Source organism: Chiloscyllium plagiosum, unplaced genomic scaffold, assembly GCF_037043375.1.
Source record: "Chiloscyllium plagiosum isolate Xiang-an unplaced genomic scaffold, Cpla_swu_hap1 HiC_scaffold_4, whole genome shotgun sequence".
In the NCBI taxonomy this organism is placed as follows: Eukaryota; Metazoa; Chordata; class Chondrichthyes; order Orectolobiformes; family Hemiscylliidae; genus Chiloscyllium; species Chiloscyllium plagiosum.
Window position 1 is genome coordinate 21,513,605 of NW_028270142.1, and position 24,586 is coordinate 21,538,190.

The following is a 24,586-nucleotide window of genomic DNA, read 5'->3' on the forward strand; positions in this document are numbered from 1 at the left end:
CATCCTGCTGTAGGTAGGATACTATTAAATTGGTGGGGGTTCAGAAAATACTTACCAGGATATTGCCGTGATTGGAAGGTTTGTGTTGTGAGAAGAGGCTGCATAGACTGGGATTTTTTTCAATAGAGCGTAGGTTGAAGGGTCACCATATACAAGTTTACAAAAGTATGAAGGACACAGACAAGGTGACTAGCAAAGTTATTTTCCTTAGGGCAGGGGAGTTAAAAACTACAGGGCAATTTTTAAGGAGAGAGGAGAAAGATTTAAAAAGGAACTGGAGGGGCAATGTCTTCACACAGAGGGTGGTTCATGTGTGGAATAGAAGTGGTAGATGCAGGTTCGGTTACATCATTTAAGACATTTGGATAGGTACATCAACAGAAAAGGGTGAGAGGGATAAGGGTCAAATGCAGGGAAATGGGACTCGTTTAGTTTGGGAAAATTAGTTGACATGGACAAGTTAAAGTTGAAACTTTATTGCTGGAACAGCACAGCAGGTCAGGCAGCATCCAGGGAACAGGAGATTCGACGTTTCGGGCACAGGCCCTTCTTCAGGAATGAGCAGAGAGTGTTCAGCAGGAGAAGATAAAAGGTAGGGAGGAGGGACTTGGAGGAGGGGCGTTGGAAATGTGATAGGTGGAAAGAGGTCAAGGTGAGGGTGATAGGTCGGAGTAGGATGGAGGCGGAGAGGTCAAGAAGACGACTGCAGGTCAGGAAGGCGGTGCCGGGCTGGAGGGATTCGGCTGAGACAAGGTGGGGGGAGGGGGGATGAAGAAACTGGTGAAGTCCAAGTTCATCCCCTGTGGTTGGAGGGTTCCCAGTCGGAAGATAAGACGCTCCTCCTCCGACCGTCGCGTTGTTGTGGTTTGGCGGTGGATGAGTCCAATGACCTGCATATCCTCGGTGGAGTGGGAGGGGGAGTTGAAATGCTGTGCTACAGGGTGGTTGGGTTGGTTCGTCCGGGTGGCCCAGAGGTGCTCTCTGAATCGCTCCACAAGTAGGCGGCCTGTCTCCCCAATATAGAGGAGGCCACCTCCAAACAGACCCCAGCACCAAGGATATATTTCCCTCCCCTCCCCTATCAGCTTTCCGTAGAGACCACTCCCTCCGCGACTCCCTTGTCAGATCCACACCCCCCACCGACCCAACCTCCACTCCCGGCACCTTCCCTTGCAACCACAGGAGGTGCAACACTTGCGCCCACACCTCCCCCCTCACTTCTCTCCAAGGCCCCAAAGGAAACTTCCATATCCGCCACAGATTCACCTGCACCTCCACCCACATCATCTACTGCATCCGCTGCAGCCGGTGTGGCCTCCTCTATATTGGGGAGACAGGCCGCCTACTTGTGGAGCGATTCAGAGAGCACCTCTGGGCCACCCGGACGAACCAACCCAACCACCCTGTAGCACAGCATTTCAACTCCCCCTCCCACTCCACCGAGGATATGCAGGTCATTGGACTCATCCACCGCCAAACCACAACAACGCGACGGTCGGAGGAGGAGCGTCTTATCTTCCGACTGGGAACCCTCCAACCACAGGGGATGAACTTGGACTTCACCAGTTTCTTCATCCCCCCTCCCTCCACCTTGTCTCAGCCGAATCCCTCCAGCCCGGCACCGCCTTCCTGACCTGCAGTCTTCTTCTTGACCTCTCTGCCTCCATCCTACTCCGACCCATCACCCTCACCTTGACCTCTTTCCACCTATCACATTTCCAACGCCCCTCCTCCAAGTCCCTCCTCCCTACCTTTTATCTTCTCCTGCTGAACACTCTCTGCTCATTCCTGAAGAAGGGCCTGTGCCCGAAACGTCGAATCTCCTGTTCCCTGGATGCTGCCTGACCTGCTGTGCTGTTCCAGCAATAAAGTTTCAACTTTGATCTCCAGCATCTGCAGACCTCACTTTCTCCATGGACAAGTTAAACCAAAGGGTCTCTTTCCATGCTGTATGACTCTGATTCTATAATCACAAAATAAATAGGTTTGATGACATATACACATAAACCCATGTCGCTGCTACCTTCAAGTAAAACAAAGTAGTATTTTTAGGAGAATGGTGCTGAAATTAGGATGTTTAGATTTGGTTAAAATATAGATCTAAAACAAATAAATAGTTGACTTAGAGATCGATAAGATTGATGAGATAATTTCTTTTATTGCATTTTAACATTTCATTCAGACATTTTGAAGTTGTTAGCAGAATAATGAAGCTATAGTGGTATTTGGCAGTTTATTAAAAAAAAATTAGCTTCAGCTTCACTTTGTTAAAAATATAAATTTACAAACAGGTCCAACTAAGGAGACATTAATTGATGTCTCTGCTGACTTTTTAAAATAGAAGCAAAAGCCTATACTTATTACAATTAATCTATTTATTAATGGACTCATTCAGAACTGAATGACATAAAATAAATACTTAATTAAAACTAACTGCTGACTCCAAGGTTGAGAGTTGCAAAATGATTTGTTTCCAAAGCAGCACATCCAACGTAGTAATTAATTTAACCATTGCTTTTTGACCTCTGATGTCATACAAATGACAGATAGTACAGAAATGCAATTGTCTCAGATGTTCACCCAACTAAAGACATCTCCAATCAGGTTTCACAGAAGGTCCTGTTACCAACATTTATCAACTAACAGACATGTCTTCAAAATAAAGTTTAGTCACAGATCCCTTAATATTTTACATTCAAATTCAATTTTCTTTAGGATAACATGCTATTAAACTGTTCAAATCCCAATGTCTATAGTAATTACTCACTACTTATTCATCATATTACACAATGTATTGTAGAGTCATAGCATCAACTTAATTTATTGCTAAACATATTAGATTAGGACTCAAGTCACTGATAGAATGAAACATATACATAAAACTGTTCAAAAACGCATCCAAATATAATGTATATCTTCCCAAAGGAATGAAGTATTCAGTTGTATTTAAAATATTCAGTTAATGGTATGGTATTTTCCCCCAATTTACTGCTGATGTTATTATAAAATATATTTTCTTATGATACTGAGTCATCACTTTGACCAAATCACAGAATGGTTACAGCATAGAAAGAGGTGATTTGGCCCACCACATCTGTGTGGGTTCTTTGAAGAAGCATTTCGCTATTGCCATTCCCCAGCCTTCTCCCCATAGCCCTGTGCATGTTTTCTTTCAGAATACAATTCAATTTTCTCTTGATCGCCTCGACCGAATCTGCAATGTTATGGTATAGTTATTTTTAAGGGACAGCTAGGGCAACGATGCTGGCACCATTTCATTAGGACATATGAAGAATATTGGGCCGCACTTTTACTTATTGAATCACTCGCTGGGTCAGACAGTCATGGGAATCTCAAGAATTGAGAATTTATACGCAGGCTGGAGTTCTTATTCCAGACCAAGTCTGTGTGAGGTCACCAATCAGACCATCGCTTGCCAACCAGCTGGGCTCCTGATACAACAAGGAGTTCTTGATGAAACAAGACCAGGTAAGGTGGGGACAATCTCGAAAGCAGGGATGTTGGCTTACTGAGGATGTTGGTTGACAGGTTCCTTAGAGTTGGATTTCAGCGTTCCGAGAGGAGGGAAAAAGTCGAACACCTGGACGATGGCGCAGAGTTGGGATGGAAAAGGAACCAGGGCCTCGGAGATGTTCATGAACCTTGAAGGAAGAACCAGAGGGCTGGAAAGAGGTCAAAGGCTTCAGATAAGAGAATCGGAGGCTATGGAGACATTAGTAGCTTGGAGATTAAATTGAAGGCCCAATGAGTGGAGTTGGGGGGTTGGCTGTGAGGTAGGAAAGAATTCAGGATTCTCAGAGGGTAAGGTAGGGGAAAATCAGTGGTGTGGCCATTGGGAGGGTGGGGAAAATATGGGTGGTCTGGTAGTGAAGTTGGATTGGAAGCCTAACGGTTGATGGATGAGGGTGGGTATATATGCTGCAGGGGAATTGGGTGCTGCTGTGGATGGTGAAGAATCCTGATGTAGTGGATCATGGGTGGTGGTAGGGGCGAAGTGAGGAGATTGCAGAGAGAGACGTGGGGGAAGTCAGTGGTTTAGAAATTGGGCAAGTGGAACAGGAGCCGAGGGGCAAGGGTACAGACTACTCCCTGCTGGAATTGGGGGCCTTGAGGATCCGTGGGATGGGGGTGAAATGGGAAAAATTGTCATGGTGGTGCCTGATAACAGAAATTGAGGCCTAGATCCTGAACATCAATGTAAAAGGCACTCATCTCCTGAATTACACAAAGTGTTTGCCTTGATGAAGCTACTGTGTTTTCAGCTTGGAAAACATACTCCAATAAAATTCACCACTTCGATCGATTAAATATTCCACACTATCTCTTTGCAGCATGTTTTTATACTTTCCACTTTCCTGACTCAGTTAGGTTCAGCTGAATTTTCAGACTTTAAGTCACCCCTACCCCAAAAGCCCAGCTCAAACTCATCCTTGGATAAAGGATTAAATTTCCCTGGTTGTGGTTGTAACCTCTGTCTGAAATTATTGATGCGAACAACAGTGAGTAACCGCAGCCGGAAAATAAAAGGAACACTGAAAGCCACACAGAAAAACGTGCTCAGAATCTACCCTCAACATGTTGCTGATAAACACATCTCCCATAGGGCCTGCATTATTTACACTTTATGATATAAAGGATTGTCTTTCATTTGAGAAGGGTGGTTGCCTTTGTAACCCCCATTCAGGGATGAGGGAAAAAAGTTTGCCAAATAATTTGGTAAGACAGTGTCCATGTAAATGTGTTGTGGACACAGCTGGATGACCCTGTAAGGGAGACAGAGAGAGAGAGAGAGAGAGAACACTCCATTGTCTCAAAGCTGAAAATGGTAACCAGTGAACGTTTTGCATCTGGATTCCACCCTCTTTGGGACCGTTCCAATATTTTATCTGACATCACATTGTCTTGACTTTGGCAGCAGTCCTACAGATAGCAGAGACTGCAGTACAGTCACTAACCGGGGACAGCCTTGTTATCAAACTGTAAACAGAAATGCTGGGTTCCACACAAAACAGATGTCTGTGCAATGAAGGAGAGAGCACATAGTCCTTGGGAGGGGTTTAAATAATGTAAGGAAACCCGAATAATGAACGCTCGCTCATCAGAGAGGTACCTGAACAGAAGCTGATGCTGCTGACGGTGGTGGACCTCCGGGAGTGCCCGGAGCTCAGGTCGTAATCCCGACTCTCCTCCTCGGAGATCGGGGACTCGGAGGAGGGCGATCCTTTCTGGATGTGGGGATAAGGGCGGAGAACCAGTCTCGGGATGCGGCTGCGTGGACTTCGCTTCTCTCGCACCTTCTGATCCTGCCCAACAGAGAGAGAGAGAGAGAGAGAAACGTGTGTGTGTGTGAGAGAGAGGGAGAGAGACTGTACACATCCTCCCGTCCGAACCGAGCCGGGAATAAAGCAGAGGAACAACATACCTGTTCCATTCCGGGCTGGGCAGTGCCTCTAAAGGCGGCCGGGGGCTGTGTGTCTGCGGCAGGAGGAGCTGCTGCTGTCAGCCTCTCGGTCAGACATTGCGATCAGAGACACAGACACATACAGAGAGAGAGAGAGAGCTGCAAAGCGACACGCCAGTTCCACTCCCCCCTCCAATTCCATGCAAATAGACAACTCACTGCGCCAAAAAAAATTCCATCCTCTCTCTCTCTCTCTCGATCTAGAAAATAGCATTTCAGGGAGTCACCTTCTGCAGCAGCGCCAACAGTCATCACTAATTTCTCCCTCCCTACACACACACACACATGCGACAAAATCTCCCGCATCAGCATCCCCTTCCCACGCAAGGATCTAACCCATCCTGGGGCACCATCACATTGAGGGCTGGCGGTGAGGTTAAGAAAGAGGAATACCAGAGCGACATTACCTTGTGATATTCATTAAACGGTCCCATCCCGCCTCTTCCTCCTGGAACCTATCATTTGGGATGAAAAGAGATACATTAGACGCATGCGTGTGGCTGCAGAGGTGAGAGAGTACACGTGGAGACTGGTAAAGGGAGTGGGTGTGTAGGGAGGGAGTGGGGAGAAGGCAGCACCAGAGCAGATCAGTCAAATCCCACTGACCTTCACAACACATCTGGCCCAGTCCTCCTTGTCAACATCCAGGTCAAAGTCACCCTCACTCGTTCAGTTTTTCAATGTCCCAGCCCCTTAGGCTGGTCTAATTCCCTCAGACTAACCTTCCTGACCCAGGTATAGACACCATGTATTTGTTTCAAATAAATTAAATGATTTCCTTTTGATTAAAAAAACATATTTTTGGTTTATCATGGAAACAAATATATGTGGAAGAAAAACACAAAATTCAGCAATGTCTCCACCTAGTAACTGATGACTCATTTTGACCATTTTTGCACAGCATGGCAAGCCAATATTTTGTTCATCAACATTTTTAGCATCCGAATATTCCACTGGGAATGACGTTTAGAGAAAAAGTGACAATCACATCTGTGGAATAATTAGCCTTGCAATAAAATCTTACTGCTACCCCACCCTTCCCTTTCCCCCTATTGTGTCAACTGTGCTAAGGTGTAGCATCCTTGCCTGAGAAGGCATGGGTTCAACCCACACTCCAGAATTTGAAAACCCAATCCAGGCTGGCATTTTAATGCAACACAAAGACAGGAATTAATTGTCAAAGTTTAGATTGGATTCTAAGTTGAAAACCCACAAACCAGCTTAGGTAAAGATTCCACAGCAGTATTCAAAGAAGAATATCAGTGTTCCTGTGGCTAATGTTTGAAAAACAATACTGCACAATTAGTGTATCTGTTCATTTGGTTCATGGCTGCATGTTGGGTCTTCCTTCGAATTGGCAGACCTACTTTGCAACGTTTGACAACAGTGACAACATTCAAAACTACTTGCATTCAAAATATTATGAGATCATGAAATGCATTATATAAATGCAAATTTCCACAACAATAAGTTACAGTACAATATATGGAGAAAGTGAGGACTACATTTCCTGGAGATCAGAGTTGAAAGTGTGGTGCTGGAAAAGCACAGTAGGTCAGACAACACCCAAGGAGCAGGAGAATTGACGTTTTGGGCAAGTGGAATGGGCTTGTGAGCCGAGGGGATGGAGAGATAAATGGAAGGGGTGTGTGGCTGGGGGGAAGGTAGCTGAGAGTGCGATAGGTGGATGGAGGTGGGGGTAATGGTGATTGGTCGGAGAGGACGGTAGAGTGGATAGGTGGGAAGGGAGATGGAAAGGTAGAACAGGTCATGAGGGTGGTGTGAAGTTGGAAGGTTGGAACTAGGATAAAGTCGGGGGGGAGGGAAATGAGGAAACTGGTGAAATCCACATTGATGCGTGTGGTTGGAAGTCCCAATGGAAGATAAGGCACTCTTCCTCCAGGTGTCGGGTGGTTAGGGTTTGGTGATTGAGGAGGCCCAGGACTTGCGTGTACTTGGCAGAGTGTGAGAGATGAGGTGTTCGGCCATGGGGCAGTGGGGTTGGTTGGTGCGGATGTCCCAGAGATGTTCTCTGAAGCGCTTTGCGAGTAGGTGTCCTGTCTCCCCAACGTAGAGGAGACCGCATCAGGAGCAACGGGTACAGTAAATGACATGTGTGGAACTACAGGTAAAACTCTGATGGATCCGGAAGGCTCCTTTGGGGCCTTGGACGGAGAAGAGGGGGGAGGTGTGGCGCAGGTTTCCTGATTTCTGATTCCTGAAGAAGGGCATGTGCCCAAAACGTCGAATCTTCTGTTCCCTGGATGCTGCCTGGCCTGCTGTGCTGTTCCAGCAATAAAGTTTCGGCTTTGATTTCTGTGGTGCCATGGGAAGATGCCCAGAGGGGAGGGTGGGTTGGTGGAGAGTGTGGACTTGACCAGGGAGTCGTGGAGAGAATGGTCTTTAAGAAAGCAGACAAGAGAGGGGAGGGATATATATCTCTGGTGGTGGGGGTCCATTTGTATGTGGCGGAAATGGCGGAAGATGATGCGTTGTATAAGGAGGTTGGTGGGGTGAAAGGTGAGGACCAGGAGTTCTGTCCTTGTTGTGGTTGGATGGGTGGGGTTCGAGGGCGGAGGCACAGGAAGTGGATGAGATGCGCTGGAGGGCATCATCAATCACGTGAGAGGGGAAATTGCGGTCTTTAAAGAAGGTGGGCATCTGGTGTATTCTGTGGTGGAATTGGTCCACCTGGGAATAGATGCGGCAGAAGCGGAGGAATTGGGAAGAGATCCGTGTAGAGTTGGTCACTGTTGATGGAGATGGAGAGGTCCAGGAAGGGGATCGAGGTGTCTGAGATGGTAGAGATGAACTTAAAGCCAGGGTGGAATGTGTTGGTGAAATTGATGAACTGTTCAACCTCCTTGTGGGAGCACGGGGTGGTGCTGATACAGCCATCAATGTAGCAGAGGGAAAGATAGGGAATGGTGCCAGTGTACCTGTGGAAGATCGACTGTTCCACGCAACCGACAAAGAGACAGGCATAGCTGGGGCCCATGCGGGTGTCCATGGCTACCCCTTTTGTCTGGAGGAAGTGGGAGGATTCAAAGGTGAAATTATGAGGTTGAGGACCAGTTCAGCCACACAAATGAGAGTATCAGTAGAGCGGTACTGGTGGATATGCCAGGGGAGAAAGAAACAGAGTGCTTGGAAGCTCTCATCATGGCAGATGGAGGTGTATAGGGACTGGATGTTCATGGTGAAGATGAGGCGTTGGTGGCCCGGAAACAAAAGTTTTGGAGGAGGCAGAGGGCGTGGGTGGTATCCCGAATGCATGTGGGGTGTGCCTGGACTGGGGTATAGGACAACATCAAGGTATGTGGAGATGTGGAAATGTGGAGATGAGTACAGTACAATATATGACATGAAAGGGAGAACACAATATTTACAATATTGATGTAAAGTGGACAACGCTTTGGGCAAGTGAAGTCAGAAAAGTATATGAAAGTCTTTTTTATGCAATGAATTGGAACTCTGTGCGATGGAATTTGAAACAATCAATGATTTCAAAAGGAAATTGGATGAATACTGGAGGGAAATAAACCCGCAGGACCAAAAGGATACAACATGGGATTGGGACTGATTAAGTAAGTCTACAGAGAGCCAGCATGGATTCAGTGAGCCAAATGACCTCCTTCTAATTACCCCAAGGCTCAGGTGATGTGCACATCCTTCCATCCTGGGCTCTAACTGTCTATCTCAACCTTAAAAATACTTCATGACAAGTTCTTTGCAACTCTCTGTGGTGAAAATAATTTCACAGATTCACTGCAACCTGAAGAAATTCTTCCTTACTTCTGTGTTGAATGGGTGACAACATTCACTGAGACTATGTTTTCTGGTCCTAGAATCTCCTACAAGGGAAATCAACTTTCCCACATCTGCCACATCAAGAGTCCTCATGATCCTGTATGTCTCAATAAGGTTGCCTCTAGTTGGGGCTTTACAATGTAATTGATCAAAGCCTTCAGAGTTTGTCAGCTTCACAGAACCACTTCCACCGTGCACTCATCCCAGTGACTGACACAACATGAATAGGAAACTTATAATAAATGTTAGGTAGAACACACAATAGAGAATCAAGTAGAGAGCAGAAAATACAGGGAAAGAAAAATAATTAGAAGGCATCTACAGCACCCCAATACCGCCTTAAATATTTACACAGTCTGCCATTGGTACATCATAGCGTAATGTGTATCATCTACCAGATACGCTGTAACAACTCACTAAAGTGCACCAAGGCTCCTCTAACAGCAACCATGTGAAGGAACAAGACAGCATATGCATAAGAGCACCGCTACCTGAAAGTCACCCAGTCACACCCCATCGTGACTTGGAAAAATACCACTGTTAGTTGACTGTTGCTGACTCAAAATCCTAGAATACTCTCCATGCATCAATGTGATTCTTCCCACCACATGACACACGAACCTTCTAAGACATTAGTGCAGCACCAACTTTGCAAATAAATTAGGGATGGTCAATAAATGCTGCCATCAATACGTACTTTGCAAAACTGAGTTTAAAAATCTATTTGTAAACTTTTCTATTCACAACATAAACGCAAAATAGACAATGCTTTTAAGATCACCCTTAAAATTGTGCAACAATATAAAATGATAAAGACTTATGGTACTTTGTTCTACCTTAATGTAGAACATACAGAACTGCATCACAATGCTGATGTAGTGCAGTTTGAGAAACACATGTTGGTGAAGTTGAGGTAACAGATGTTAATGAAAACAGAGAACCCAGGCCTTGGAATATACTTGCCATTATTCATGACTTAATAATATTTGCTAACATGTTATTTATTAAATCTGATATATATTCAGAATTATTATGCATTACTTCTAAGTGTAGAGCGTGACTAGTATTTCCATTGTTAGCATTGATTATGATCATTTTGTCTCCAGGGGCAGTGTCGAGTAATACTAGAGTATGTACCGCTTGAGCCATACTTATAACAAGTGAACTCCTTTGCAGACCATTGAGCAACACAGTTCAGTGACTATTATATCTCAAATGCACTGCACAACATTACCACAGCTTTGTCTTTGTTTTTGAGGAAAGTTGTGAGGCACCATAGTGTCATAGAGATGCACAACATGGAAACAGACCCTCCGATCTAACCCGTCCATGCTGACCAGATATCCTAACCTCATCTAGCCCCATTTTTCAGCACTTGGCCCATATCCCTCTAAACTTTTCCTATTCACATAACAATCCAGATGCCTTTTAAGTGTTGTAATTGTACCAGACTCCACTACTTCCTCTGGCAGATCATTCCATATATGCACTACCCATTGCATGAAAAAGTTGCCCCTTAGGTCCCTTTTAAATCTTTCTGCCCTCACCCTAAACCTATTGTTCTGGATTCTGGATTCTGGGGGATCTCTTGTTCTGGATTCCCCCAACCCAGGGAAAAGGCCTTGTCTATTTATCCTATCCATGCTCCTCATGATTTTATAAATCTCTATAAAGTCACCCCTCAGCCTCCGACATTCCAGGGAGAACAGCCCCAGCCTATTCATTCTCTGCTCAAATCTTCCAACCCTGGCAACATCCCAGAGTATACAATGAATTGCAAAAATATATTAATAAGTATGAAACATTTAGATATTACAAATTCAATGGAACAAATATTGCATAACTTCTAATTGAAGATTCAAACTAATTGGATAACTTTACTGAAAATGAAAATTGTAAAACACAGACTAAAATGTTTCAAATTATAAAATAAATGTTCCTTATATAACAAGAAGGCTTCATTTCCACTGTTCTGCATTCAATAAAGACTGTTCAAGGGCATGCCAGAAGCAGCACCATGCATAACAAAAAAGGTAGCAAACTGTTGAAGCTGCAACACATGCCTACTTGAATGTCAAACAGCTAACATAATCCCACAAACAATAGATCAGATCTAAGTTCTGCAGTTTGCCACATCCATCCATGAGTGGTGGTGGACAATTAAATAACTAATGAACAGGAGGAAAAGGGTCCACAAATATCCCCATCTTCAATGATGGGTGAGCCCAGCACATTAGTGCAAATGATAAGACTGAGGTACTTGCATTAATTTTCAACCAGAAGTGCAAGTGGATGATCCATCTCATCCTCTTACTGAAGTCTCCAGTACCGCAGATGCAAGTCTACAGTCAATTCAATTCACTTCACATGAGAGAAGAAACAGCCAAAGTGCCTGTATACTGTAAAAGCCTTGACACAACATGCTGGCATAGCACTGAAGACATGGGGTCTAGAACTAGCCACGCCTGATAATGAGGATAAAACCTCATGAATTACAATCCTATCAGTCTACTCTCGATCATCAGCAAAGTGATGGAAGGAATTATCAACAGAGCTATCAGACTGCACTGACTCAGAAATAACCTATTTTGTGACACTCCGTTTGGACTCCAATCCTGCAACCTCCACTAACTAAAAGAAAAAGGGCAGCAGATGCACAGGTGCAGCAACACTAGTATGTTCTCTTTGACACCACATACAATCCTAACTTGTCACCTCATTGTTGTTCCTTCTCTATTGGTGGTCAATGTCCTAGAACGCATTGTGGGTGTCCTTACATCTCTTGAAGCAATGCAGTTCACGAAGACAGCTCACAATCACCTTCTCAAGAACAATTGGGGATGCACAATCATTATTGACCTGGCAAGAAATGTCCTCGTTCATTAAAAAAATCAATTCCAAATCTCCCATACAATACATAACACTGTCAAATTGGAGTGTCTTCGAATTGTATGTTCTTGTTATAAGGTGTACTGTCATAATGTTTAACACCAAGCAGTTAAACAAAAGCCTTCTCAGAATCATGTCTTTTTATTTTGTGTTTTTTAAGACTGTAAACTGAAATGAGGAAAGCTTATCTTAAAAGCAGTATTTTAAAGGAATGCGGCATGGCTTAAAAGCTAGTAAGCTGCTACTCATATAGCCAGCATTAGAACATAGAACATAGAACATAGAAGAATACAGCGCAGTACAGGCCCTTCGGCCCTCGATGTTGCGCCGATCCAAGCCCACCTAACCTACACTAGCCCACTATCCTCCATATGCCTATCCAATGCCCGCTTAAATGCCCATAATGAGGGAGAGTCCACCACTGCTACTGGCAGGGCATTCCATGAACTCACGACTCGCTGAGTAAAGAACCTACCCCTAACATCTGTCCTATACCTACCCCCCCCTTAATTTAAAGCTATGCCCCCTTGTAATAGCTGACTCCATACGAGGAAAAAGATTCTCACTGTCGACCCTATCTAAACCCCTAATCATCTTATACACCTCTATCAAGTCACCCCAAAACCTTCTTTTCTCCAATGAAAACAACCCCAAGTGCCTCAGCCTTTCCTCATACGATCTTTCTACCATACCAGGCAACATCCTGGTAAACCTCCTCTGCACCCGTTCCAGTGCCTCCACATCCTTACTATAGTATGGCGACCAAAACTGCACACAATACTCCAGATGTGGCCGCACCAGAGTCTTATACAACATTGTAAGTTTCTCTTCAAACAAGTTGAAATTGAAATGCTTGCAGATGAACAGAAGTCAAAGGGTTCTGTATTCAACTCTGGGTGGCAAGAAGAAGTTGACCAATCGTTGATGACAAAGGTCTTGTGCTTGCCAACAACTGTGAGATTGGTTCTCAGGTAACAGAAGAACTTGGGAATGGGAACAACATACAGACAAGTGTGAAAATAATTCTTGCTTGGTACAGAAACCCGATTCATGCTTTCTATCGACCTGAGTCTGAAAATCAGGTGAATTGGGGAATTCTGCATACTTGTTTTAAAATCTTTAACTATTGTGACAAATCCAGGACTAGAGGGGCTTAATTTCCAGCATGCTACCCCGGTGAGTCATGAAAATTCAATTATTTTTGCTGAGTTGAATTCATAATCATAGAAAGAATGGAAGAGTGGTTCTAAAAAATTAGTGTCCCAACCTGCTGTGCACAATCCCTGTCAATGCTTTACTGTGTTAGCTGATCTTTTAATATAGCATGGATTAGAAAACATGTAATTATACAAGGTTGTCACTTAGTCATTGTAATAATCCAGGCAAAAAACCTACAGGTATTTGACATTTTTAATAATTGAGATATTGAATTAAAATATGACCTTCAGTATGGTGACTTCATTGGAGAAAGTATTCTTCCTGTACTGCATCACTAATTTAAACAATAATCACTGAAGTTTGTATTTGCATCCAGCACAAATCAAAAATATTTAAAAAGCTTTGACAAAGCGTCAGTTAGACTCGAAACGTCAGCTCTTTTCTCTCCTTACAGATGCTGCCAGACCTGCTGAGATTTTCCAGCATTTCCTCTTTTGGTTTCAGATTCCAGCATCTGCAGTAATTTGCTTTTATCCAGTTGATTTAACTTCTGCTGTGTGATGTGGAGTCCAATGTCTTCTCAATAACCTAATCTTCTAAACAGGCAAAAAGACACCTATCAGCAGTCAGCAGCATCCTTTTTCAACTGTGAATTTGTTAGGACATGACAGTTACACAGTGAGCAGGGAAGTCACTGCAGTTAGAAGAAAACTATATTCAGAAGAATATTGGAAACAGTGAAGCTCTTCAAAGATGCGTTGGCTTTTACCTTTCCTTTGTGGATCGAGAGAAGCAGAAGTGCTTTTTTTTCAGATGCCACAAGGAAAGGTTAGACCTCTTCTGTCTAGATCCCTGACCATACTTAACTGAAGATCCTGGAAACCCAGTCCTCCTGCTAACTTGAGTGCTGGCAAATGACCATAGGTCAAGCAAATTTCGACAGGCAGTAGCCTTTCCAGGCAGGAAGCTGTGAACTTTTTAAACTGGCAACAAGACAAAAGTTCAAAATTAATTGAACTGTTTATTTTTGAAAATTGAAGGAATTACATGAGAAGTGCTCTCCATTTTCTTCTTTTTTCACCTTTTCCTATTTTTTGTACTTCTAACATTTTACAGAACATAAAATGAATGCTACACTTTCACATGGGTCATGTTTGGGGATGGGTTCATGAGCAATAGCATAATTACTATTTAACAAGTTACATAGGCCATTTGCATTATAAATGTAAATACAATAAGTTGTAAATTGAATATGCAAAAATAAGAGCATTTGACATTAAAATGGAGGCTTGAATATATCTATGCAAAATAATAAAGCTTAAACCATATAACTCTGTTTTATTACGACTTCATTCTGTGAAGATCATGGGATATCAGTGAGTACACATTTTGTTAGCAACAATGGATATAGCTGCTATTACTGACAATAAAAGAGATCATAGAATCGTGCAATATTGAAAAGGTTATTCGGCCCATTGAGTCTGCTCTGATAAAAGCTACTCTCAGTCTACATTTGTCACATAGCTTGAATGTGATGACATTTCAAATGTTCATCCAAATATTTCTTAAAGGTTGTGAAGTTTCCCACCTCACCTAGCCTCTCAGGCAGTTAGGTCCAGATTCCCACCACCTTCTGGGTGGAAACTTTTCCTCAATTTCCCCTCTAAACCTCCTGCCTTTCACTTAAAATTATGGCCTCTTGTCATTGACCCTTTACCTAAGGGGAACAACTGCTTTTTACTCACCAGGGCAGCATGGTGGCCCAGTGGTTAGCACTGCTGTCTCACAGTGTCAGGGACCCACATTCGATTCGAGACTTGGGTGATTATCTGGGTGGAGTTTGCACATTTTCCCTATGTCTGCATGATTTCCTCTGGTTGCTCCTACCCAGTCCAAAGATGTGCAGTTTAGGTGGATGGGCCACACACGCACTTATTATTGAGGGATGTGTAAACTAGGTGGATTAGCCATAAGCTAGGTAAAAGCAGGGTTATATAGATGGGGTAGGTGTGCTAAGCTTGGGTGGGAATCTGTTCGGAGGATCGGCGCAGAATTGGTAGGCTGAATGGTCTCTTTTCAAACTGTAGTGATTCTATGATCCCAGGCAACATCCTCCTCTGTGAATCTCCTCTGCAACTCCTCCAGTGCCTAGCCATCTTCCTATAGTGCAGTGACCAGAACTGCACACAGTACTCCAGCTGTTGCCTAAACGAAGTTTTGTACAGCTTCAGTATAATCTCTCAACTCATATAATCTAAGCCATGACTGCTAGAACGGAGTGTCTTGTATGCCTTCTTAATTACCTTGTTAATCTGTCCTGCTACCTTCAGGGACCAGCACCCTAAGATCTTCGCTGTTCTTTGAGCTTCTTATGTCCTGCCATTCAGTGAGTACTCAGATTCAGTGTAACCAGATATAAGATTCCATAGTCCTATACTATATTCAAATATTATGATAAAGTATTGCCCGTTTATCTCCATCAATATTGAACAAAGAGTCCAGACTGGCTCTAAATGATAATAAACCCTGAGAAAGACATGTGTGACCCTCTATTTTCCCATGCTGTGCCTGTAGAGGAAAAGGAATTGAATAGTTACTCTAAGTATAGTTACTGAGCCATGTGTGAAAGGTGCTACGACAGATTGTCATCAGATTGCATAGATGATCTCTCTTATTACCCACTTGATCTCTCTTATTACCCAATTTGTTGAAAAAAGTTTGTTTTGCTCATTCACATTGCTACATGATGACCAGACCCATGGAACTGGAGACCGTGGTTAAGAGGCTGAAGTGAAGAGCAAGACATGAAGCCAATCCAGAGGTCCAAAAGCTGCAGTGTGGAAAATATTTGAAGGGAAACTCCATGAAAGTGAAGATGAATTGCTACAACACTTTGAGGCATTCCCAGGTAGTGAGCTGCAGAATGGGAAAGACCTCGCAGGGTCTGGAGAAAGTGTGGGAAAGGGTCGATGGCAGAGCACGTGGCTAGTCACAGGAAGAAATCAATCATCCCCATCATCAAGAATAGGGGGGCATATTTTTAATATGAGAGGAGAAAGGTTTAAATAAAACTGAGGGGCAATTTTGAATAAGAAATGTTTGGAGGGATATGGACTGAGCACAGGCAGGTGAGACTAGTTTACTTTGGGATTATGGTTGGCATGGATTGGTTGGATCAAAAGGTTTGTTTCCATGTTGTGTGACTCCATGACTCTATGACTGTAAAAAAGGAAAAAAAATACTCGAGAGGACAGATACAGATTGAGGGAAGTATAAAAGTAATTTAGTTCCATAATCCACACTGCAAGTACTTTTATCATTGGAAAAACCTTCTCTTTAGATGACAAGAAAAGGAAAAACTGCGAGTGTTGAAAATCAGAAGAGAAAACAGAAATTGCCAGAAAAAACTCAGCAGGTCTGGTAGCATCTGTGGAGACAAATCAGAGTTTACATATTGGGTCCAGTGACCCTTTCTCAGAAACTTTACCGTACCTGTTAGAAAATGCTCAACAGGATTGGGTAAACCGGTGCCCACATTACAGCAAATACCAAGTTGTAACAGGTATGAAGAATAAACCTGATAAAGATCAGGGCAGTGTTTAGCTGTACACCTTCAGCAATCTGTTGATGCCATTCTGTGATGCAGAGTAAAAGCATTAAATGCACATGATCAAATGTTATTGATGAAGGGAATACTGTTGAAGAATTTAGAGTGAGATACAGAGTAAATGGAATTGCACCTTTACTCCAAAGACAGCTACTGAGCATTGAAAAATGAATAATGTCACAGTGATGTCAGGTCATTTAGAGTTGGAGCCAGGTCTATGAGGCTGCACTAAGACATCCTCTCTTACCATCCACCATGTGTAACTATGTTCAATAAAGTCAATTGCTGTTCACTCAGAAGAGTGCAGATCTCACAAATTTGACTGTGTCTTCTGATGTAAGCCAGAATGTAAAATTTGTGCTGCCTGCTTATTGAAGTGATTTCTGTGTGCAGTTTACATTTACTAGTTTGTTGTGTCATGCTGAGTTCTTGTGCATGTCTAAGCAGCAATTGCAAAACCAAGAGAGGCAATACCATTGAGAGCTATCCTGTATTACTTAAAGCCAGTCATCCTGTTCCACCTCTCCCCAGCCTCGCCTTCACACAAACACAACTTTTACTTTCCTTCACTTACATTTCAAAGAACTGACCTGTGATACAAGTGAAGGAGGTGGAAAAGCAGCAAGGCAGTTAGAAAAGGCATCACGCATTCTTAAACTGTCTGACATCAGATCAGATACTGGCAGTGTTCATACATTAGAGAACAGCATGGAGGTAGGATCTGCACAAGATGAAACAATTGGTGGTGGTGGGGGGGTGGAGGGGAGGGAATGTGGGGAAATTGGGGGAAAATGTCAGGAAATAGATGGTGACATCTTGCAAAATATTCATACTACAGAGGAGGAGGTGCTGGATGTCTTGAAACACATACAAGTAGATAAATCCCCAGGACCTGATCAGAACTCTGTGGGAAGCTAGGGAAGTAATTGCTGGAACCTTTGCTGAGATATTTGTATTATCAATCATCACAGGTGAGATGCCAGAAGACTGGAGGTTGGCTAATGTGGTACCACTATTTAGGAAAGGTGGTAAGGAAAAGCCAGGGAACTATAGACTGGTGAGCCTGACATCGGTGGTGGGCAAGTTGGCTGGAGGGATTCCTGAGGGACAGGATTTACATGTATTTGGAAAGGCAAGGACTGATTAGGGGTTGTCAGCATGGCTTTGTTCGTGGGAAATCATGTCTCACGAACTTGATTGAGTGTTTTGAAGATGTAACATAAGGGACTGATGAGGGCAGAGCAATGAATGTCATCTATATAGACTCCAGTAAGGTGCTTGACAAGGTTCCACATGGTAGACTGATTAGCAAGGTTAGATCTCATGGAATACAGAGAGAACTAGCCACTTCGATACAGAACTAGCTCAAAGGTTGAAGACAGAGGGTGGTGGTGGAGGGTTGTTTTTCAGACTGATGGCCTGTGACCAGTGGTGTGCCACAAGGATCGGTGCTGGGTCCACTACTTTTCATTATTTATATAAATGATTGGATATGAATGTAGGAGGTATAGGAGGGAGATGACACCAAACTTGGAGGTGCAATGGACAGCGAAGAAGGTTACCTCAGAGCACAACGTGATCTTGATCAGATGGGCCAATGGGCGGAGGAGTGCCAGATGGATTTTAATTTAGATAAATGTGAGGTGCTGCACTTCGGAAAAGCAAATCAGAGCAGGACTTATACACTAAATGGTAAGGTCCTGGGGAGTGTTGCTGAACAAAGGAGCTTTGGAGTGCAGGTTCATCATTTTTTGAAAGTGGAGTCACAGGTAGATAGAATAGTGAAGAAGGTGTTTGGTATGCTTTCCTTTATTGGTCAGAACATTGAGTATAAGAATTGGAAGGCCATGTTGTGGCTGTGCAGGATATCAGTTAGGCCACTTTTGGAATATTGTGTGCAGTTCTGGTCTCCTTCTTATCAGAAGGATGTTGTGAAATTTGAAAGGGCTCAGAAAAGATTTACAAGGGTGTTGTCAGGTTTGGAGGATTTGAGCTACAGGGAGAGGCTGAATAGGCTGGGGCTGTTTTCCCTGGAGCATTGGAGGCTGAGGGGTTACCTTATAGTGGTTTATAAAGTCATGAGGGGCATGGATAGGATAAATAGTCAAAGTCTTTTCCCTGGGATGGGAGAGTCCAGAACTAGACAGCATAGGTTTAGGGTGAGAGGGGAAAGATTTAAAATGGACCTAAGGGGCAAAGTTTTCATGCAAAGAGTAGCGCATGTATGGAATGAGCTGCCAGAGGAAGTGGTGGAGGTTGGTACAATTACAACATATAAAAGGCATCTGGATGGGTATTTGAATAGAGACGGTTTAGAGGGATATGAGCCAAGTGCTGGCAAATGGGACTAGATTAGGTTAGGATATCTGGTTGGCATGGATGAGTTGGACCACAGGGTCTGTTTCCATGCTGTACATCTTGATGATTCTATGACTATAATTGACAGAAATGAGCTGCAGCTGAAAATGTGTTGCTGGAAAAGCGCAGCAGGTCAGGCAGCATCCAGGGAACAGGAGAATCGACGTTTCGGGCATAAGCCCTTCTTCAGGACGGGCTTATGCCCGAAACGTCGATTCTCCTGTTCCCTGGATGCTGCCTGACCTGCTGCGCTTTTCCAGCAACACATTTTCAGCTCTGATCTCCAGCATCTGCAGACCTCACTTTCTCCAGAAATGAGCTGCAGCCAAGGAAGATAGTAAAGCTATGGCAGGTATAAAGTCCCTTGAGTCGAATGTCTAGTGCTGGAAAAGCAAGCAGGTCAGGCAGCATTCGCGGAGCAGGAGAATCAATATTTTGGGTATAAGCCCTTCATCAGGAATGAGGCTTGTGGGTTGAGGCTGAGAGATAAATGGGAGGTGGTTGGGGTTTGAGGGAAGGTAGCTGAGAAAGCGATAGATGGATGAAGGTATGGGAGATGGTGATAGGTCAGTGGGGGAGTGATGGACAGGTCCGGAGGGTGGTGCCGAGTTGGAGGCTTGGAACTGGGATAATATGGGGGGAGGGGAATTGAGGAAACTGTTGAAATCAACATTTATCCCATGTGGTTGCAGGGTCCCAAGGCGGAATATGAGGTGTTTCTCCTCCAGGCATCGGGTGGTAATGGTTTGGCGGTGGAGGAGACCGAGGACCTACATGTCCTTGATGGAGTGAGAGGGGGGGTTGAAGTGTTCAGCCATGGGGTGGTGGGGTTGGTGGGTGTGGGTGTCCCACAGATGCTCTCTGAAATGATCTGGAAGAAGGTGTACTGTCTCCCTGATGTAGAGACCCCACCGGGTGCGACAGATGCAGTAGATGACATTGGTAGAGATGCAGCTAAATTTCTGATGGATGTGGAAGGATGCTGAAAAATGTGTTGCTGGAAAAGCGCAGCAGGTCAGACAGCATCCAAGGAGCAGGAGAATTGACGTTTCGGGCATAAGCCCTTCTTCAGGAATGAGGAGGGTGTGCCAAGCAGGCTAAGATAAAAGGTAGGGAGGAGGGACTTGGGGGAGGGGCGTTGGGAATGCGATAGGTGGAAGGAGGTTAAGGTGAGGGTGATAGGCCGGAGAGGGGGTCGGGGCAGAGAGGTCGGGAAGAAGATTGCAGGTCAAGAAGGTGGTGCTGAGTCTGAGGGTTGGGACTGAGATAAGGTGGGGGGAGGGGAAAAGAGGAAGCTGGAGAAATCTGCATTCATCCCTTGTGGTTGGAGGGTTCCTAGGCGGAAGATGAGGTGCTCTTCCTCCAGGCGTCGTGTTGCCATGGTCTGGCGATGGAGGCGGCCAAGGACCTGCATGTCCTTGGCGGAGTGGGAGGGGGAGTTAAAGTGTTCAACCGCGGGGCGGTTGGGTTGGTTGGTGCAGGTGAAACATTCCACAAGTAGGCAGCCTGTCTCCTCAATGTAGAGGAGGCCATATTGGATGCAGCGAATGCAGTAAATGATGTGTGTGGAGGTGCAGGTGAATTTGTGACAGATATGGAAGGATCCCTTGGGGTCTTGGAGGGAAGTGAGGGGGGAGATGTGGGCGCAAGTTTTGCATTCCCTGCGGTTGCAGGGGAAGGTGCCGAATGGAGATTGGGTTGGTGGGGGGTGTGGAACTGACGAGGAAGTGCTGAGAGAGTGGTCTTTCCGGAACGCTGATAGGGGAGGGGAGGGAACTATATCCTTGGTGGTGGGGTCTGTTTGGAGGTGGCGGAAATGACAAAGGATGATACGATGTATCTGGAGGTTGGTGGGGTGGTTGGTGAGGACCAGTTGGGTACTGTCCTGGTGGCGATTGGAGGGGCGGGGTTCAACGGCGGAGGAGCGGGAAGTGGAGGAGATGCGGTGGAGAGCATCGTCAACCACGTCTGAGGGGAAATTGCGGTCTTTGAAGAAGGAGGCCATCTGGGTTGTTTGGTATTGGAATTGGTCCTCCTGGGAGCAGGTGCGGCGAAGGCGAAGGAATTGGGAATATGGGATGGCGTTTTTACAGGGGGCAGGATGGGAGGAGGTGTAATCTAGGTCGCTGTGGGAGTCGGTCAGTTTATAGTAAATGTCTGTGTTGAGTCAGTCGTTCGAGATAGGAATGGAGAGGTCTCAGAAGGGGAGGGAGGAGTCTGAGACGGTCCAGGTAAATTTGAGGTCGGGATGTAAAGTGGATGAACTGTTCAACCTCCTCGTGGGAGCACGAGGTAGTGCCGGATACAGTCATCGGTGTAGCAGAGGAAAAGGTGGGGGGTGGTGTCAGTGTAGCTGCGGAAGATGGACTGTTCCACATATCCGATGAAGAGGCAGGCATAGCTGGGGCCCATGCGGGTGCCCATGGCTACTCCTTTGGTTTGGAGGAAGTGGGAGGATTGGAAAGAGAAGTTGTTCAGAGTGAGGACCAGTTCAGTCAATCGAAGGAGGATGTCAGTGGAACGGTACTGGTTGGGGCGGCAGGAAAGGAAGAAGCGGAGGGCTTTGAGGCCTTTGTGATGGGGGATGGAGGTGTATAGGGACTGCATGGGGCCTTGGACGGAGGGAGGGGAGTGGTGTGGGCGCAGGTTTTGCACTTGCTGCAGTGGCAGGAAAAGGTGCCAGGAGTGGGGTGTGGACTGGTGGGAGGTGTGGACTTGACAAGGGAGTTGCGGAGTGAATGGTCTTTTCGGAGCACTGATAGAGTTGGGGAGGGAAATATATCTCTGGTGATGGGGTTCCTTTGGAGGTAGCAGAAGTGGTGGAGGACGATGCTTTGTATGCAGAGGTTGGTGGGGTAGAAGGTGAGAACAGAGTGAGGTCGCACAAGAGTTGTCTTGCAGGGAATCCAGATGAGGATGTTGAGGTTGCCTACACAAAGGATAATGGGCATACACACATGATACATTGTGCATGTTGCGCAAAGTCTATGGTCACTGTCAATAAACATAGATTACTCCAGCACTGGTTTGGCACAGAATTTGGAGTCTATCCTTTCCAAGGTGGAAGTGATAGCCAACATCATTCAGCTCACATGTGGATCAACCTGTAGAATCCCTACAGTGTGGAAACAGGCCATTCAGCCCAACAAGTCCACACCGACTCTCTGAACAGCATCTCACCCAGACTTCCCCCGTAACCCTGTATTTCCCATGGTTAATCCACCTAACCTACACACCCCGGGTCGTAATGGGCAATTTAGCATGGCCAATTCACCTATCCTGCACATCTTTGGATTGTGGGAGGAAATTGGAGCACCTGCAGAAACCCACGCAGACGCGGGGAGAATGTGTAAAGAATGTGTAAACCCCACACAGACAGTCACCCGAAACTGGAATTAAATCCAGGTCCCTGCTAACCACTGAGCCACTGTGCCACCCTATGGTATAGCATGTAATGGATGATGTCTGAGCTTCCAAGCCAACTTCAGCAGCAGTGACTCAACATATGACTGCTGTAGTGTAAGCTCAGACTGAAGCAATTCAAGTATAGCTTGCTTCCATACAAGCTCAGACAGCAGCCATTACAGCTGTGGATATTAATGTAGATAGTGGGCTGCAGGCTCTCAGAACAGTCCAAAAGTTTGTACGAACCTTTGCTTGGATTTTTGAGGTGCTGCCTACAGCCCAAATCTGCTATCTTCTCTCAGGATGACATGATTCATGATCCCACTCTGCCACCCAACCAATGGCCTCATTTTGCCCCTCAGGCAACCAGGCCTAAGATAACTCAGTCAGAAAGAAGGCCTGCTCATGCTAAGGACGCTCAAGGTCATCTGCTAAAGCCAGCTACAGGTTCTCTCACTGGATGTCAGGAGACATCAGGCACCAATGCTGCGATCAGTGGGTTAGCGCTGTGGAGAAGCAAAGGCACATAGAAGACAGGCACAAAGAGACTGCTCCAGGGTGACTGGTTGATATTTGTATGGTATATTGACATTTGATTTATAATACTTGTCTGTTTATTTTGCTTTGGTTCTTATGTTATAACTGCAGTCAAGTAGACAGCTTAATGGTTAGAACTAGAGGGAAGGCATGGTATGGAACAGTTGATGCTGAGATATGGGGTTACATTCACTAGTCAAAGATAACCCCAGTCAGAAATGAAGTGTATTAATTGTGTCCTCCGTTCCACGTTCTCAACTGATCACTGTAATGCGGTGGCTATGGCATCATGATGCCAAGGTTGTACAGGATGAAGCAAATCAGAATCAGAGTAAGAGACAAAGTAATAAAGTCTATATTGAGGTTACTGCGCATGCATCTGAATACATGGAATGTGATAAATAAAGATTAGATTGCTGCATGGAGATATTTTATTTAAGTGATAATGGAGATCTGGCACAAAAAAGGCTAGGACAAAGTCCTAAATATTCCTGGATGCAAGATGTTCAAGAAAGATAGGGATTAAATATCAGCAGGAAAGGTGACAGTTTTGTTGAAGGTAAGTATTACGCTGCTGGAGAGACAGGATGTACCGGAGGGAGAGAATCCATTTGATTTGAGCTAAAAAAAAGTTCAGGTAACGTTACATTATTCGGTGAATTCTACAGAGCACCAAATAGTGGGAAAAAATTCAAGAAACAAATTTGCAGAGAAGCGCAAGAATATAGATTAATTATACAGAGTGACATAGATATCCTAATGTAAACTGGATTAGTATGTAAAGGGCAGAGAACTCCGTGATTAAATTCAGGAGAATTTTCTGCATCTGATGTTTCCAGTTCAGTAAGAAAGGAGCCACTGCTGGATCTGCTTCATGGGAATGATGTGGACCAGATGGATCAAGAGTCAGTCAGGGATCATTTCAGGATAATGATCATTATAATTATGCATTCTATTCTATTTTTATATTTATATCATAAATTCATATGTCTTCATTGATGTTGGTACCTCCCTATATAAACCTACCATCCTGTAATTACACCCTCTTGGCAATGGTTACTCTGCAATAGTTTGATGTGAGAGCATGTAATTATAGCATGACAAGTTTACATGGACAGTTTCCATTTTAAATGTGGATAAATACATTTATCATGTTAAAAGTTGACATGAATGAATAGCAGGGTTATAATTACAAGAGAAAGAAACAGTGAAAGTGGGAGTTAAAATAAAGAGCACAGTCATACTTAAAAAAAAACAAACACCAGGAGCAACACATAATGAACTGTGCACAATGACAGTAAACTCTTGTTCAAGAACGACTGTGCTCTCTCATAGTATTC

The 24,586-nt window shown here is 44.5% G+C and overlaps 1 protein-coding gene across 5 annotated transcripts in view; it reads right to left on the reverse strand.

Annotated features, from left to right (window-relative positions):
* sybu (syntabulin (syntaxin-interacting)) overlaps nt 1-24,586 on the reverse strand; it is a 104,593-nt gene that overhangs the window by 62,205 nt on the left and 17,802 nt on the right. For 4 of the 5 annotated variants that reach the window (XM_087986038.1, XM_043689013.2, XM_043689011.2 and 1 more), the window contains 2 exons: nt 5,890-5,937; nt 5,132-5,324 (listed from right to left, as the gene is read on the reverse strand). In XM_087986038.1, coding sequence (XP_087842164.1) covers nt 5,132-5,324; nt 5,890-5,916 — 220 coding nt within the window. In that variant the 5' untranslated portion in view covers nt 5,917-5,937. Of the gene's footprint in view, nt 1-5,131; nt 5,325-5,443; nt 5,739-5,889; nt 5,938-24,586 lie in introns of those variants that run through there. The other variant, XM_043689016.2, reaches the window with a different exon arrangement.